The sequence below is a fragment of the Pan troglodytes genome, chromosome 2 (assembly GCF_028858775.2).
Source record: "Pan troglodytes isolate AG18354 chromosome 2, NHGRI_mPanTro3-v2.0_pri, whole genome shotgun sequence".
Classification (NCBI taxonomy): domain Eukaryota; kingdom Metazoa; phylum Chordata; class Mammalia; order Primates; family Hominidae; genus Pan; species Pan troglodytes.
In genome coordinates, this window is record NC_086015.1 from 199,369,303 (window position 1) to 199,386,059 (window position 16,757).

Below are 16,757 nucleotides of genomic sequence, written 5' to 3' on the forward strand. Positions count from 1 at the left end.
TGTGGGACAATGGCTTTTGAGTCTTCAGTGACAAGCTAGAAAAGCAATCTCCTGACGCTGTGGTCATGGAGCTTGATTTCTAAGGAGAGAATCAGCACGTGGAAGTAAAGGCACCGAGAGTCCAAGTGAAAGTCCCAAATCCATAAAATGCACCACACAGGTCAAAACACAGGACACGGCCGGGCGCGGCGGCTCACGCCTGTAACCCCAGCACTTTGGGAGGCCGAGGCAGGTGGCTCACCTGAGGTCAGGAATTCGAGACCAGCCTGCTCAACATGGAGAAACCCCATCTCTACTAAAAACACTAATTAGCCGGGCGTGGTGGCGCATGCCTGTAATCCCAGCTACTTGGCAGGCTGAAGCAGGAGAATCGCTTGAACCCGGGAGGCGGAGGCTGCAGTGAGCCGAGATTGCGCCACTGCACTCCAGCCTGGGCAAGAAGAGCAAAACTCCGTCTCAAAAAAAATAAAAATAAAAAATAAAAACACCACTGGACATGGAACATCAGGTAAAACCACATTGCCTTTATTTGGCTAAAGAACAAAATCCAAAATAACTCACAACAAACTAAGAACAGACAGGAAAATTACAGACTGAACCCCACTTGAGGAAGACTTCCCCACGGACTCACACTGGTGATGGGGCGAATGTTCAAGACGAAGCCAGCAGTCCTTTCCAAGACTCTTTTGTCTTTTAGGGATCCTCAATACAAAACAACCCAACTAATCCAGGATATGTGTTCAAAACAGTCAGTTTCCCCCCTCAAAAGGCGGGAAGGCCCACTTCAAACCTCCAGGAACACAACCCAAGTCATCCCAGTGTTAAACCTGGTGCTTCCGTTTTCTGCCTCAATCCGAGCGCTAACATAAAATCTTGGCAGACAACAATCTTTCTTCTTCAAGAAAATTAACATTTAATGGTATAATCCCAAGAACATGTTCTACTTATTTACTTGGAAAAATAGAAGCTAGGGACCACTCTTTATCCAATGGCAGTCTATTCTATGAGAGAAAACAAGAACAATCATTGTTATGACTTTGAAAAATAGAACCTTTAAAAATACTTATATTGGTAAGCTTAAAAAAATATCATCAGTTAAAAACATTAAGGGGGCTTTCTTTTTCTACCTGTATTGGTTCAACTTCTGGTGCGAATGTGTGCTGATAGAAAATCTAGAAGCTATGGCTTTTTGGGAATTAAAGAAAAGCAGCAAAATATAATTGATTTGGAAAGATTTTGGATAAGTGATCTGGAACAGGATTAAAAAGGCAAAGAGCTCTTGAAAATAAGCTACCCATAGTCAAGATAATCCAGGAAGGGGGAATGACGCCCTATGAACCACTGTGGAAAGAACATCTAGAGATGGTCTGACCAGCTCTGCAGCCTCCAAAAAAAATCACTATCGCTCAGGTGCAGCCCCCCAAAAACCACCATCACTCAGGTACAGCCTCCAAAAACACCACCATCACTCAGGTGCAGCCTGAGGAGTCATCAGTGATCAGAAAGTGTCTAAGTTTCCTTAGCCTCCCTCATATTTTTTCTCTTCTTCAGGATTTTCAACCTCCTCACATCCCTACCTTTCTTACCCAAGCCTCAGCAATATAATGGTCTTTGGCTCTAGCTATCAGCAATAGCTGCAAGAGCACAAATGATCCCTTCCTAGTCCTCCAAAGTGTTAACCTCCATTCTTCAGTGCTTCTGAATCTAGCATAAGACCAAGCTTTCCGTCCGGCCCACCGGAAGGCAGTGGCTGCGCCGGCACCTCCCCGGCTCTGGCCTTCTAATGTCTCACACACAGAGGCTCTGCTCTAAGGCCAACATTTCTGGCTCTCTCATCTTGGCCACATTTGGCCCACCCATGTTGACTGCTTTCTCGTGTGTGATTCAGGGAAACAGCTCCATAGCCTCAAACGTTAATATCTGAAGATTTAGATCCCAGGCATTGTGGTGGTGTGCACACCTCTAACCTCATTTCATTAGGCACAGATGACCACATTATGCAACTTCCCAACAGCTTTCTCCATCTACCCGTGCTAGTCCAGCACCTCAGACCACATTTACCCCAAAGTATCTAACAGGCCACACTATAAAAGATTTTAGCTTTGAGTCAGACAAATAGCTTTCAGTCAAAACGATTAGACTGAGGTGGCAGAAGCTCACCAAAAGGGGAAAGGGAGTTTCCCAAGAACATGTACGTTTGCTGGCCCTAGCAGTCTCAGAGGCCTGTCAGCCTGCAGGTCCCGTTCCAAGCACAGGGCATGCCAAGAGCAGCCCACTGAGAGCAGAGGAAGAGGCTCAAACATTTGGGACCCAGACAATATATTTAGGAGGTATGGCTCCAATAGAGAGGGAGGAGGAAAACCACGTTCCGGGCATCTCCCTGTCTATCCAAATACACTTGCGTAATGTGCACTTGGAGGAACCAAGCAGATGGGCCTCAGCACGGACTTCACTGCCACACCACACCAGGGAGAATAAGTTAGACAGAAACAGGCAGCATTCCCAAAGAGAGAAGGCTGACGCAGAAAAGTTCAAAGATGAGACTATGTAACGCTGGGTAACACAGGAAAACACTAACTTCAGCTGTTTCAAAGAGAGACAGGATTCCAAGCCAAAGCTTGTATGACCAGATTTAAAGAGTAAGAACTGCGCTTCAAAGGAAGAGTTAGAAATGTCCTTGTCATAGGCGATCAGGATAACAAGAGGCTTCATTCTCCCTCGCCTCTGTGACGCTCTTTCTGGGTGATCCAAGTTTTGTTTTTTTTCTAATTGATTATTTCTCTTTATTTCTGTATGTATGTGTGGTTTTTGTTTTGTTTTGGAGACACAGTCTCGCTCTGTCACCCAGGCTGGAGTGCAGTGGCACCATCTCTGCTCACTGCAACCTCCGCCTCCTGGGTTCAAGGGATTCTCCTGCCTCAGCCTCCCAAGTAGCTGGGATTACAGGCGCCCACCACCACGCCTGGCTAATTTTTGTATTTTTAGTAGAGATGGGGTTTCACCACGTTGGTCAGGCTGGTCTCAAACTCTTGGCCTCAAGTGATCCACCAGCCTCAGTCTCCCAAAGTGCTGAGATGACAGGCATGAGCCACCACGCCTTGCCTGGGTGATCCAAGTTTTAAGAACCAAGGTAGTCCTGCTGTGCAGGCAATGATTCTAGTCTCTGACCCTCAGGCGGAAAACTAGGTGTTACCAGAAAGTGTTTAGGAAGTGGACTATGAGATGCTCACAGTCCTAGCAGAGAGGCAAGGAAAGAGAAAATGTGGTTTTCTTAGCTGAAAACACTAAAATTCCACCCCCACAAGGGGTATTTATGAGTGACAGGGGTGGGGCCTGGACATAAGCAGTTTTCCCCTGGATCTAGCCACAGGATTACTGATGGGTGATGATCTGCTAGGCCGCGTAGCTAAGCAGCTAAGGAGACAGGAGGCCAGGGCTTTAAAAGTTAGAGCATGCTCAACAGCAAGTGCTAAGCATTAGCATTCTTTGATTTGAAAGTCAAGTGTTGAATCCCCCCGGGCAAGCTAACACGGCAGATGGAACCACAACCACCAGGCGTGTGTGAGAAGTGGGGAGAAAACCTACCACACTCTTGTCACGTGAGGGTATGCTCTGTGGCTTGCTGGTGGGGCAGCAGAGGGAGGTCCCTGCCAGCTGCAGCTCTCAGAGGAAAAGAAAGAGGTGGAGCACTGGTTCCAGGGAAGAATGTTCTGAAGAGGGACAGAGGTCAAGGTGACAAGGCTGTTGCTTTAGAAAGGAAGGTGTTTCCTATGCTTTTGCTTCCACATTCTGTGCAAATCTCTCGAATATGGCTATGACCAAAATGGATTAACATCAAGTTCCAACAGCAGACATTTACAAAGTATCCTTTGTAAAAGGCTAGGTAACATTAATAGCATTCAAATAGGAGTAGCAGGGCCAGGCACTTACTCCCAGTAGGAAATTAATCTCAATTGACTTGGTATAGGATTGAGTATTGTCCCGCTCCTCTCCTCATCATTGTAACTCTAAAAGTGTTCCTTCCTTCGAAGGTAGATGGCAGGAAAGAGACTGACAAAAGCTCCCAAAGAACTGGGCCACAGAGTTTTCTGAGAAGATGAACACAGCAGAAACACTGCAGTTGATGCCATGGGTCTGCTTCCATCCCCATCAGTGTCTTCATGGACCCCATTGGGTCCAACAAGAAACTCCTCAGGGAGTAAGAAAAGTTAGGCTCAGATCTCCTTCCCGCAGCCACAATGACACTGGTGACAGCAGTACGTTCAGGGGATTTGTGACTGTAACTCTGCTTTTCGCTTTTCCTTAAGGAAATCAAAATTAAGATATTTCTCCACAAATTACCCATCAGCGTGGCTCATTTCGTGAAGGACTTGGCAAGCCACTTAGCTTCAGAACGGAAGGCAAATGCTATAGTATACCGGGAAGAAAAGGCCTCTGCATTATTACACTACCTCCTTCTTCTGCCCACTCCTCAGGGGCAAAAAATTAGTTCTACATTTGAAAGACGAATTTTTAAAAAAATTAATGAAAATGACAATTTCCCTGTTGAGATCACGTGAACATAAACAGTGAAACAAAGCCCTTGCGGGGGGTAAATGGATGCAGAGCAGGCTTCTAAGGTGCAGTCCCCCTCCTTCGTGTGGGTGAGTGATGTCACTTGCAGGACAGGCTGTTTGGGTTCCCCCAGTCCTAGGTCTTCTTTCCCCAGTTGTCTTTCCTTTGTAGCTGTCCTTAGGTTTAGTGTTGGGGTCACAATTTGGAATTCAACAGAGAGCTTCTGAAGGTAACGGGACAGAAAGGGAGGACAGGAAAGGAGGGAGGAAACATTAGTCTTCTTCATCCTCACTGATATCATAGGCTGCAGCCTTGTGCCTGGAGAGATTTGCTGGGGAGCAAGGTGGGGAAGTCTTGCCGGAGAAGGGCCATCGGAAAGAGGGGGAGGGGGAGCGCTCGCGAGCAGGGCTGCTGCTGGGGCTCTGCTTCGGGCTGATGGCCTGCAGCATCCGGCCCTTCCCCTCTTTCAGCATATGTTTCTGCAGAAACCAAAAGGAAGAGTCAGAAAAACACCGTGGATCCTACTTAATCATCACTGAAGCATCTAGGACTGGGATAGTCTATGCTGTACTATTTATTTAAGGGTTCTCCCCTGCTGTCATCACCCGGGAAATTCCCCATTCTTCCTGAATAATCTAGTCTAGGATTATTCTAATTTATCCAAACACCTTCACAGACAGATCCTTCCTGATATCTAACCTAGGACTCACTTGCTCAATCTTTTATTTGGTTGAAAAGACTGCTACTCCTCAAAGACAGAATTCCCACCTTACCTGGGGTTCCTGCTGCAGCTACTTGTAGTGGAGGCTGCTTTCTTTTTATTGTTCTTTATTCTTTCCTTTCCTTCTATCTAAAATCATACCACAGATAAAAGCTGGGCAAGGCGACTTGCTTATCTTGTCACCAGATTTTAAGGTTGAGAGAGAGCTGGCAAAATTATCTAGGAGAATATGTAACGTCTTTCTGTAAAGATTTCAAAAACCTTGCTGGGGACAGTTGAAAGATAGTTCTGCCCAGATAAGGGGATAGACTAGATAACTTCTCAGTGTCGATGCCCCTTCCTGCTCGATGATTCTGTCATTCTTTCCACAACATGGAACTCCCTACATTGTCCAGTGGGAAAGAACATACCAGTGCTCCTTCCGGACCAAACATTTCCAGAAAACTTCCAATGAATTCTCGGGACTTCTCCTCCCACTTCTGAATGAGGTCAATGCTTTTTTCCTCCACCTTCTGAACAAATTCTTTTGACTTTTCCTCCACATCTTTCACTTTCTTCTTTACTTTGTCAACCCTCTCCTGCAAGTGGTATTTCTTCTCCTAGATAAAGAAATAACTCTTTTGAGAAATAATGCTCATCCTAAACTTCTCTACCATAAGAGAACAAGAAAACATGGCTCAAGCACTCAATTGACACTGTTTTCAGTCTAGAATTTTGCTTTGCTTTAATCTACCCCACTCTCAGCATAATAACAGATAAGATATGCTGTGGATGCATACACAAGAAGTGGTAATTCTAATATTGTGGGCATTTGGGAATAAACTAAAAATATAGGCTATACCCAGTAACAGGCACGTAGCCAAATAAAGTCAGAGTTTTAAAGATAAAACATAAACTTGGAACATAAACATGCGCAGCATGGCCCGAACCTCATTCCAGACGGAGATACAGAGGCAGCTAAAAGATCACTGCACAATACTGCCAAGAATAAACTAATTACAATAGATTGAAAGAGAAAATACTAGATCTTTTACTTAATTAATCTGCTTATTGTACTGGATTTTTTCCCCTCTATCACTGGCTTATTCTGTTATTTTAAATGAATTGTGTTTTTTGCTTTTTGTTCCTTTAGTATTTTAAGGTCCATTTACTCATTTGCAAAATGATGATACTCGTTGGTCTTACCAACTTTGCTAAAGATAAGGAAAATGGTATAAACCCTCCGGTGGAAGGGAAGGGAGTATTTAGTCAAATGAGAAGTATCCTTGGCCAGGCACAGTGGCTCATGCCTGTAATACCAGCACTTTGGGAAGCCGAAGTGGGAGGACTGCTTGAGGCCAGGAACTCGAGAGCAGCCTGGACAACATAGCAAGACCTCATCTCTACTAAAAATAAAAAGATAAAAAATAAGCTGGGTGTGGTGGCCTGTGCCTGTAGTCCCAGCTACTCAGGAGGCTGAGATGGGAGGAGCACTTGAGCCCGGAGGTCAAGGCTGCAGTAAGCCAAGATTGCGCCACTGTACTCTGGCCTGGGTGACTGAGTGTGACTCTATCTCAAAAAAAGAAAAAGAAAAGTACTCTCAAAATTTCCAGATCATAAAGAGAAAAGGGATTATGTTTAGAATTTTTAAACACCTGATTTTTATGGGAAAAATAAAGCTATAGTAAGTAAATTAACAAGAGCTAGGGTTTATCTGCCTAGATAAATCATATTTAGATGTAATCATTTTATCCATTCTTATAGCACAATTTACAGAGATGGGAGTAGGTCAGGGAGCATGGTAAACTGGTTATGTAGAAGACATTAAAGTTAGCAGCTTTCTTCTTTTTAAATAGATTTTATTGAGGTCTAATTTACATACAAAATGTATAGTGTTGGCTGGATACGGTGGCTCATGCCTGTAATCCCAGCACTTTGCGAGGCCAAGGGGGGCCGATCGCTTGAGGCCAGGAGTTTGAGACCAGCCTGGCAAACATGGCAAAACCCCATCTCTGCTAAAAAAAAAAAAAAAAAAAAAAATACAAAAATTAGCCAGGCCTGGTGGCACATGCCTATAATCACAGCTATTCAGGAGGCTAAGGCACCAGGAGACAGAGGCTGCAGTGAGCCGAGATCACGCCACTGCACTCCAGCCTCGGTGACAGAGCGAGACCCTGTCTCAAAAAGAAAGAAACACTACATATATATATATATTTGCATGAGTTTTTTTAGTTTTTTTGTTTGTCTGTTTGTTTAGAGATGGGGTCTCGCTATGTTGCCCCCAGACTGGTCTCAAACTCCTGGCCTCAAGCAGTCCTCCTGCCTCAGCCTCCCAAAGTACAGGCATGAACTACCATGCCCAGAAAAATATATAGAGTTTCTAAAAGGCAATATTAAGCTAAGATAAACTTAACTTCCATCAATCCAAATTTAACACTCAGGTCTATGTGGGAAGTGGTGTGTCGGGTGTCACTATCCACACGAGGAGAGGGTTCATAGCCTTTGGCAGGTTTCCAAAACATCATCCAACCGAAAAAGAAAAAGGAAGTTTAAGAGACACCGTTTTCCATTTATTAACAGAAATACTGCACTATATAAATTACTCATTTATTTAGTTGGCTGTATGGGTTTATACGAATGTGTTGGTACCAGACCATAACGGCAGAAACTGTCTGTTTCATTCTTTTTGTGAACAGTTAACATAGTGGTAATTCATTCACTGAACTTTTGGGAGTGATCATCAAAGCCAACTGCAAAGCCAGTTCAGCTGAGATGGAGTGGGAGGCGATATGTCTCCTACAGAGTCAGGGAACTCTGGGGTAAGGCTGGAACTCACGTTGATAAAGCTGACATTGAGCTCCTTTGCTGTGTAGCCCCTCTGCAGGTTCCGCCTCGCATACACATCATAATCCCGCACAATTCGGGTGATGATGTCTGATGTGGAGATACCTTCTGTCCTCTGTGTTGGAGCAAACATGCCTAACTCAGAAACACATACAGACAAACACTGTGAGGTTCTGGTTAGCTCAGGTATTAAGACTAAATGGAAATTGGGGGCAACATTCCTTTCCTTTCCTCAAAAAGCAGAATCTGTTATTACTAAATGAAACTGAAAGATACTGATATACAGAAGGTAGACTGAATCAAAGGCCAGAGGTAAGGCAAAGAAGAGTTACATAGCCCTAATATTAAGAAAAATATGAGAAAGGGTTTCCTGAAATTAAGAGAGATATCCAAAGTAGATGTTTAGACCAAGAATTGATGGATGTCATGAACTGACGACAAAGAATTGATAGGTGCTATGCTCATCTTTACCTTTTATCCAAAATGTGGCCTGAAAGAGGATGTTGAATTTCTAATGTACACATTTTCCTCTGTAAAGCAGCAACATGGCTGAACATCTGCAGCTGCCCTGAGATCCCCTACAGTGAGGAAGCACAGCTCACTCACCTGCCTCCTTGATGTGCTTATAAACATCATCACTGCCAGCAGATGAATAAGGAATATCATCATGGGCTACAAAATCAATCTGAAAATAAGGAAACATCATTAAAACCCATGATAACTGCCATTCAGAAAGACCCAGTCAATGTTCTCAGGCCCAGAAAAAGGACAATAGGCAGAGGCCAGGCCTCAGTGGACTTCATATCTCTCTTTGCTTTGCTCATAAATTCTACAATCTATTCACAAACCACCCAACCTAATGATTTATGGAGTATACATATGAAGTTAGCCAGCTGCTTTTGTAGCTATTTCTCCTAGTCTGCTAGAACTGTGGCCCTCACTCTGTGTACCAGTCAATAGGGCCAGAGGGTTTGCTGGTGAACCGGTTAGTGGGTGGAGCCTAGGAAAGAAGGAAATCTCCCTGTCCTGGGTCTGGAAGGATTTGGTCAAATAAGGGTTTCTAAAAGTATGAGAAAGGCCAGGCACGGTGGCTCATGCCTGTAATCCCAGCACTTTGGGAGGCCAAGGCGGGCAGATCGCGAGGTCAGGAGTTCAAGACTAACGTGGCTAACACGGTGAAACCCCGTCTCTACTAAAAATACAAAAAAATTAGCCAGGCATGGTGGCGGGCGCTTGTAGTCCCAGCTACTTGGGAGGCTGAGGCAGGAGAATTGCTTGAACCCAGGAGGCAGAGGCTACAGTGAGCCAAAATCGCACCACTGCACTCCAACCTGGGTGACAAAGCAAGACTCTGTCTCCAAAAAAAAAAAGTATGAGAAAGAGGTTACTTCTTTCTTAACTAGTTTCTCTCAGTCCGTGAGAAAAGAGGGAATATGAAAATAGCAACCACGAGCCCTCTGACTGGAATAGATACATCTATTGGCCTGAGAAATACAAACCGAAGGCCATAAAAGAAGTTTTCTCCCTCTCCCCTCTCCCCTCTCCCTCTCCCCATGGTCTCCCTCTCCCTCTCTTTCCACGGTCTCCCTCTGATGCCGAGCGGAAGCTGGACTGTACGGCCGCCATCTCTGCTCACTGCAACCTCCCTGCCTGATTCTCCTGCCTCAGCCTGCCGAGTGCCTGCCATTGCAGGCGCGCGCCACCACGCCTGACTGGTTTTCGTATTTTTTTGGTGGAGATGGGGTTTCGCTGTGTCGGCCGGGCTGGTCTCCAGCTCCTAACCGCGAGTGATCCGCCAGCCTCGGCCTCCCGAGGTGCCGGGATTGCAGACGGAGTCTCGTTCACTCAGTGCTCAATGTTGCCCAGGCTGGAGTGCAGTGGCGTGATCTCGGCTCGCTACAACCTCCACCTCCCAGCCGCCTGCCTTGGCCTCCCAAAGTGCTGAGATTGCAGCCTCTGCCCAGCCGCCACCCCGTCTGGGAAGTGAGGAGCGTCTCTGCCTGGCCGCCCATCGTCTGGGATGTGAGGAGCCCCTCTGCCCGGCTGCCCAGTCTGGGAAGTGAGGAGCGTCTCTGCCCAGCCGCCCATCGTCTGAGATGTGGGGAGCGCCACTGCCCCGCCGCCCCATTTGGGATGTGAGGAGCTCCTCTGCCCGGCCGCGACCCCGTCTGGGAAGTGAGGAGCATCTCTGCCCGGCCGCCCCGTCTGAGAAGTGAGGAGCCCCTCCGCCTGGCAGCCGCTCCTACTGGGAAGTGAGGAGCGTCTCCGCCCGGCGGCCACCCCGTCCGGGAGGGAGGTGGGGGGTCAGCCCCTGCCCGGCCAGCCGCTCCGTCCGGGAGGGAGGTGGGGGGTCAGCCCCCACCCGGCCAGCCGCCCCGTCCGGGAGGGAGGTGGGGGGGCAGCCCCCGCCCGGCCAGCCGCCCCGCCCGGGAGGTGGGGGGCGCCTCTGCCCGGCCGCCCCTTCTGGGAAGTGAGGAGCCCCTCTGCCCAGCCGCCACCCCGTCTGGGAGGTGTACCCAACAGCTCATTGAGAACGGGCCATGATGACGATGGCGGTTTTGTCTAATAGAAAAGGGGGAAATGTGGGCGGTTTTGTCGAATAGAAAAGGGGGAAATGTGGGGAAAAGATAGAGAAATCAGATTGTTGCTGTGTCTGTGTAGAAAGAAGTAGACATGGGAGACTCAATTTTGTTCTGTACTAAGAAAAATTCTTCTGCCTTGGGATGCTGTTGATCTATGACCTTACCCCCAACCCCGTGCTCTCTGAAACATGTGCTGTATCCACTCAGGGTTAAATGGATTAAGGGCGGTGCAAGATGTGCTTTGTTAAACAGATGCTTGAAGGCAGCATGCTCGTTAAGAGTCATCACCACTCCCTAATCTCAAGTACCCAGGGACACAAACACTGCGGAAGGCCGCAGGGTCCTCTGCCTAGGAAAACCAGAGAACTTTGTTCACTTGTTTATCTGCTGACCTTCCCTCCACTATTGTCCTGTGACCCTGCCAAATCCCCCTCTGCGAGAAACACCCAAGAATGATCAATAAAAATACATACATAAATAAATAAATAAAAAATTAAAAAAAAAGAAGTTTTATCCTCAGGATCTATCATTTTACTACTTTTTTTTTGAGACCGAGTCTCGCTCTGTCGCCCAGGGTGGAGTGTAGTGGCACAGTCTCGGCTCACTGAAACCTCTGCCTCCTGGATTCAAGCGATTCTCCTGCCTCAGCCTCTCGAGTAGCTGGGACTACAGGCGCATGTCACCCCGCCTGGTTAATCTTTGCATTTTTAGTAGACAGGGTTTCACCATGTTGGCCAGGCTGGTCACGAACTCCTGACCTCAAGTGATCCACCTGACTTGGCCTCCCAAAGTGCTGGGATTACAGCGTGAGCCACAGCGCCTGGCCATTTTACTGCTATGAATATCCTTTGCAAGGGCAAGAAGAGATGAATGATACTGGGGATCAATAATGTTGTTCAGAGACGTGCTAAACTTCACTTACTCCTTCCTGTATGGGCCACCAGCCTTTTGCTGATAATTACTAAGATCACTATACCATCCCCGAGAGACCACTGTAGTGTGAAGCATGTTCATTGGGACTATGTCAGAGACTCTCAGCCAGCATCTCAATTACTCATGAACAACTTGTCAGGGATCCATAGGCAGCAAAGTAAAGAATAGGAGGCCGGGTGGATCACCTGAGGTCAGGAGTTCAAGACCAGCCTGGCCAAAACGGCAAACACTGCCTCTACTAAAAATACAAGAAATTAGCCGGGCATGGTGGCGCGCACCTGCAATCCCAGCTACTTGGGAGGCTGAGGCAGGCGAATCACTTGAACCCGGGAGGCGGAGGTTGCGGTGATCCCAGATCACGCCATTGCACTCCAGCCTGGGCAACAGAGCAAAACTCTGTCTCAAAAAAAAAAAAAAAGAATGGGACAAGCAAAACTCAAGGTTGAGTATATATTGTTAACAAAGAGAAAAGGGGAGTTAGAAATTCCTCTAACTTCATACTTCTGTCTGGGCCTGTGGGCTGTGATGCTGAGAATAAACTTGCTTACCACCTTTGGTGCCACTGGCTGCTAAGTGTTGATGTAGAAAAGCCAGAGAATTATAAAAGGTCTGTCCTAATCCTCAATAGTTTTAATAAATATCCCCTCTTCAGGCCTACCCACGTATTGCTTTAGAAGCACTTTGGCTGCCTTTATTCTTTCTGCCTCACTGAACAATTTACCTACAACATTCCACGCGCCCCTGTAGAGAACTGACAACATGCTTGCTATTTCCTCAGGCTTGGGGGCCTCTAACCTGGCCTAATCAATCCTTCTCATCTTTTATACCCACCTTTTGCAGGAAACCTGTGGCTTTTTTTTTTTAAAGTAGAGACAGGGTCTCGGTATGTTGCCCAGGCTGGTCTTGAACTCCTGGGCTCAAGCGATCCTCCCACCTTGGCCTCCCAAAGTGCTGGGATTACAGGCGTGAGCCACTGCACCTGGCTGAAATCTGTTACTTTAATGTGGGAGAATTAAAAGGAGGTAAGGGGTTGATAATAACTTACTGAGAAACAGTGAGAAATATCCTTGATTTCTGATTCCACCCAATTTCTAGCCTAAGATCAAAGCCCTGAAATGAAACTTAAGCCAAGAAAAGTCTATGTTAATCCGTCTTATTTCCTGGTAATGTGACCATCTTCAGAGTTCAGCTGGGGCTATGGATATTCTCAGGAGACTGGCATGTTCTAAGGGTAGATGTGCCTATGGTGTGGGGGGAAGGTCTCGTAACTGGTGAGTTCAGTTCCCAGCCCTGCCAGTGGTGTAACTTGTGGCGAGTTCAGTTCCCAGCCCTGCCAGTGGTGTAACTTGTGGCGAGTTCAGTTCCCAGCCCTGCCAGTGGTGTAACTTGTGGCGAGTTCAGTTCCCAGCCCTGCCAATGGTGTAACTTGGAGCAGGTTATTTGGTTTCTCTAGCCCTTGTTACTCATATGTAAAGCGGAAATGACAAACACACCACAGGATTGCTGTGGGCAGAAAATGGAATAGAATGGATGTAAAAGTGCTTGCAAACCATCCAGCCCCATATAAACGTCAGGGATGACTATTATCACTAGTAATATCACTGTCATCTCCTACGAAACTTACATAAGAGGTAGAAGTAAAACACGGCTAGTGGAAAACCAGCCTACGTGCCAGCAGCCTTGAGAGTTGAGGGGATTCTGAAACAAGGAATGGGAATATGTGTCCAGTTTCTTACCCGGTGTTCGGCCAGGAACTCGGGTGTCAGCGTCCAGGGCGCATTCCTTACCACCTCATCCACGTAGCGGCAGTGCTGGACTGCGTCATAGCGCTCATTCTCGTTCATCACCGTGAAGCCTTTGAAGTTGTGTGTGAGCTCATCACTGCAAACTGGTTCACCACATCATAAATTGTGTGTTGGAGTCCTCTTTGCTTAGCACCTCCTCAGCCACCGACCTCTCCCATCTTCTCCCACTGCTTAGGACTGCAACCATCTTCCCCAACTGGAAGAAAGTCTTCTAAAGGTGGTTGAACCTGGGTGGTAACGCTTTTCCTAATGCAGCGTATACCCTCAGGGGCAACACTCACTAAACAGTATGTTCATACTTTAGAGAAGGGACGGCACAACAGGTGACCAAGATCTTTGACTCTGAAATAAACCTGCTGTGCGTGTCTGCATCAATTAAGTCCTTAAACATGTTTTCCTGTTTTATTCACACTGGACTGGACCACCTAACATTTCCTTGGCAGACGTTTGTACTCCAGTTAATTCAAAATGATAAACTGAAATCTAAAGCAAATGTTTTAAAGTGGACAACGGAAGTCACGGCTGCTCCTGTGACCGCAGAAACTCAGCTACAAGCAGTGAATAAATGCCAGACGGCACAGTCGAGGAGCTTGAAGCTCCTCTCTCCAGGTTTAGTTTGCTGGTACCCATATACTTCATGTGTGTTAGAGAGGCTGTACTACATCCTTCATTTAAAAATGGAAACAAGAGCCAGTGTACTCAGCTGAGAAAGACAGACTGTACTATCATCTTTTTCTGCACAGCACCTGAAGTCACCAAATGTTTTCTTACCTCCCACAATGAGGTACGTATTAGGGAAAAGGTTCTTCGCTTGCATCAGAGCTCGGGCGTGACCAGAGTGAAATAAGTCAAATATTCCATCGGCATAAACTCTCACAGGTCGCTCACCTAAATCCAAATGAAAGAACTGATCACAAAAATACTTTTTTTTTTTCATTTTTATTTTTATTTTTGAAACCGAGTCTCACCCTGTCAGCCAGGCTGGAGTGCAGTGGCGTGATCTCGGCTCACTGCAACTTCCGCCTCCTGGGTTCAAGTGATTCTCCTGCCTCAGCCTCCCAAGCAGCTGGGATTACAGGTGCATGTCATCACGCCTGGCTAATTTTTGTGTTTTTAGTAGAGATGGGGTTTTTCCTTGTTGGCCAGGCTGGTCTCGAATTCCTGGTCTCAAATGACCCGCCAGCCTCAGCCTCCCAAAGTGCTGGGATTACAGGTGTGAGCCACCACGCCAAGCCACAAAAATACATTGATTCGATATCTTGTACTTGGCAAATGGAACTGGCTCTGTGTGACAGTTCCATGACTGTATACTCCTTTCTTTTTTTTAAATTTTTTTCTTGAGACGGAATCTCGCTCCATCACCCAGACTGGAGTGCAGTGGCACGATCTCGGCTCACTACAACCTGCAACTCCCGGATTCAAGCGACTCTCCTGCCTCCGCCTCCTGAGTAGCTGGAACTACAGGCGCCCACCACCAAGCCCAGCTAATTTTTTGTATTATTTTTTAGTAGAGATGGGGTTTCACAGTGTTAGACAGGATGGTCTCGATCTCCTGACCTCGTGATCCACCCGCCTAAGCCTCCCAAAGTGCTGGGATTACAGGTGTGAGCAACCGCGCCCGGCCGAACTGCATACTCCTTTCTTTAGGTGTTCTCTGGGTATTCACCCTGATTTTAGGGGTAGGTTGGGTTATGAAAAATGACTATAAGGACCTTTTCATTTTTTTTTTGAGACAGGGTCTCACTCTGTCATCCAGCCTGGAGTGCACTGATGTGGTCACAGCTCACGGCAGCCTTGACCTCCTGGGCTCAAGTGATCCTCCCATCTCAGCCTCCCAAGTAGATGGGACCACAGATGCACACCACCATGCCCAGCTAATTTTTTTTTTTTTTATTTTTTGTAGAGACCATGTTGCCCAGGCTGGTCTTGAACTCCTGGACTCAAGCAATCCCACCTTGGCCTCCCAAAATGCTGGGATTCCAGGTGTGAGCCACCATGCTCAGCCTATAAAGAGATTTTTGACATCATCATCTGCACTAACTGCCTCTGTTAGCCTGGTTGTACCAAACTTCTCAGGCACAACAAATAACAGAGAACTATCAACTTAGAAGCCAGGAAATGATTTCCCGGGGAACAAGACTAATTCCAAAGCGAAATAAACATTAAAAACAAAATCAGCATAATGGTCCATCATGCTTTAAATAATAAATCTAAGGAGTCCATGTAACTTATTCCCTTTCTGTGAATAAAGGAAGAGCTATTTTACTGCAGCAGAAACTGACAGGAGCATTTACATCATTTCGGAAAGATAGGTCAAAGTGTCATCAGATACACTATGCTGAGGTTGAGAATCAGATGTACCATGCTGAGGTTGAGGATCAGATACACTATGCTGAGGCTGATGATCAGATACACTATGCTGAGACTGAGGATCAGATACACTATGCTGAGGCTGAGGATCAGATACACTATGCCGAGGCTGAGGACCAGATACACCATGCCGAGGCTGAGGACCAGATACACTATGCTGAGGTTGAGGATCAGATACACTATGCTGAGATTGAGGACCAGATACACTATGCTGAGGATCAGATACACTATGCTGAGGCTGAGGACCACATACACTGTGCTGAGACTGAGGATCAGATACACTATACTGAGGCTGAGGACCAGATACACCATGCTGAGGTTGAGTACCACATACACTATGCTGAGGATCAGATACACTATGCCGAGGCTGAGGATCAGATACACTATGCCGAGGCTGAGGACCAGATACACTATGCCGAGGGTGAAGACCAGATACACCATGCCGAGGCTGAGGACCAGATACACCATGCCGAGGCTGAGGACCAGATACACTATGCTGAGGTTGAGGACCAGATACGCTATGCTGAGGATCAGATACACTATGCCGAGGCTGAGGATCAGATACACCATGCCGAGGCTGAGGACCAGACACACCATACCGAGGCTGAGGATCAGATACACCATGCCGAGGCTGAGGACCAGATACACCATGCCGAGGCTGAGGACCAGATACACCATGCCGAGGCTGAGGACCAGATACACCATGCCGAGGCTGAGGACCAGATACACCATGCCGAGGCTGAGGACCAGATACACCATGCCGAGGCTGAGGACCAGATACACCATGCCGAGGCTGAGGACCAGATACACCATGCCGAGGCTGAGGACCAGATACACTATGCCGAGGCTGAGGACCAGATACACCATGCCGAGGCTGAGGACCAGATACACTATGCTTAGGGTGAGGATCAGATACACTATGCTGAGATTGAGGACCAAATACACTATGCTGAGGATGAGATACACTAT

At 47.0% G+C, this 16,757-nt stretch overlaps 1 protein-coding gene across 3 annotated transcripts in view; it reads right to left on the bottom strand.

Moving 5' to 3' along the window:
• Nucleotides 1-504: 504 nt before the first annotated feature.
• PCYT1A (phosphate cytidylyltransferase 1A, choline) overlaps nucleotides 505-16,757 on the bottom strand; it is a 56,061-nt gene continuing 39,808 nt past the window's right edge. For all 3 annotated transcript variants that reach the window (XM_024355241.2, XM_024355242.2, XM_063806479.1), the window contains 6 exons: nucleotides 14,190-14,306; nucleotides 13,350-13,501; nucleotides 8,705-8,783; nucleotides 8,091-8,233; nucleotides 5,686-5,874; nucleotides 505-5,033 (listed from right to left, as the gene is read on the bottom strand). In XM_024355241.2, the coding sequence (XP_024211009.1) occupies nucleotides 4,827-5,033; nucleotides 5,686-5,874; nucleotides 8,091-8,233; nucleotides 8,705-8,783; nucleotides 13,350-13,501; nucleotides 14,190-14,306 (887 nt within the window). In that variant the 3' untranslated portion in view covers nucleotides 505-4,826. The remainder of the gene's footprint in view (nucleotides 5,034-5,685; nucleotides 5,875-8,090; nucleotides 8,234-8,704; nucleotides 8,784-13,349; nucleotides 13,502-14,189; nucleotides 14,307-16,757) is intronic.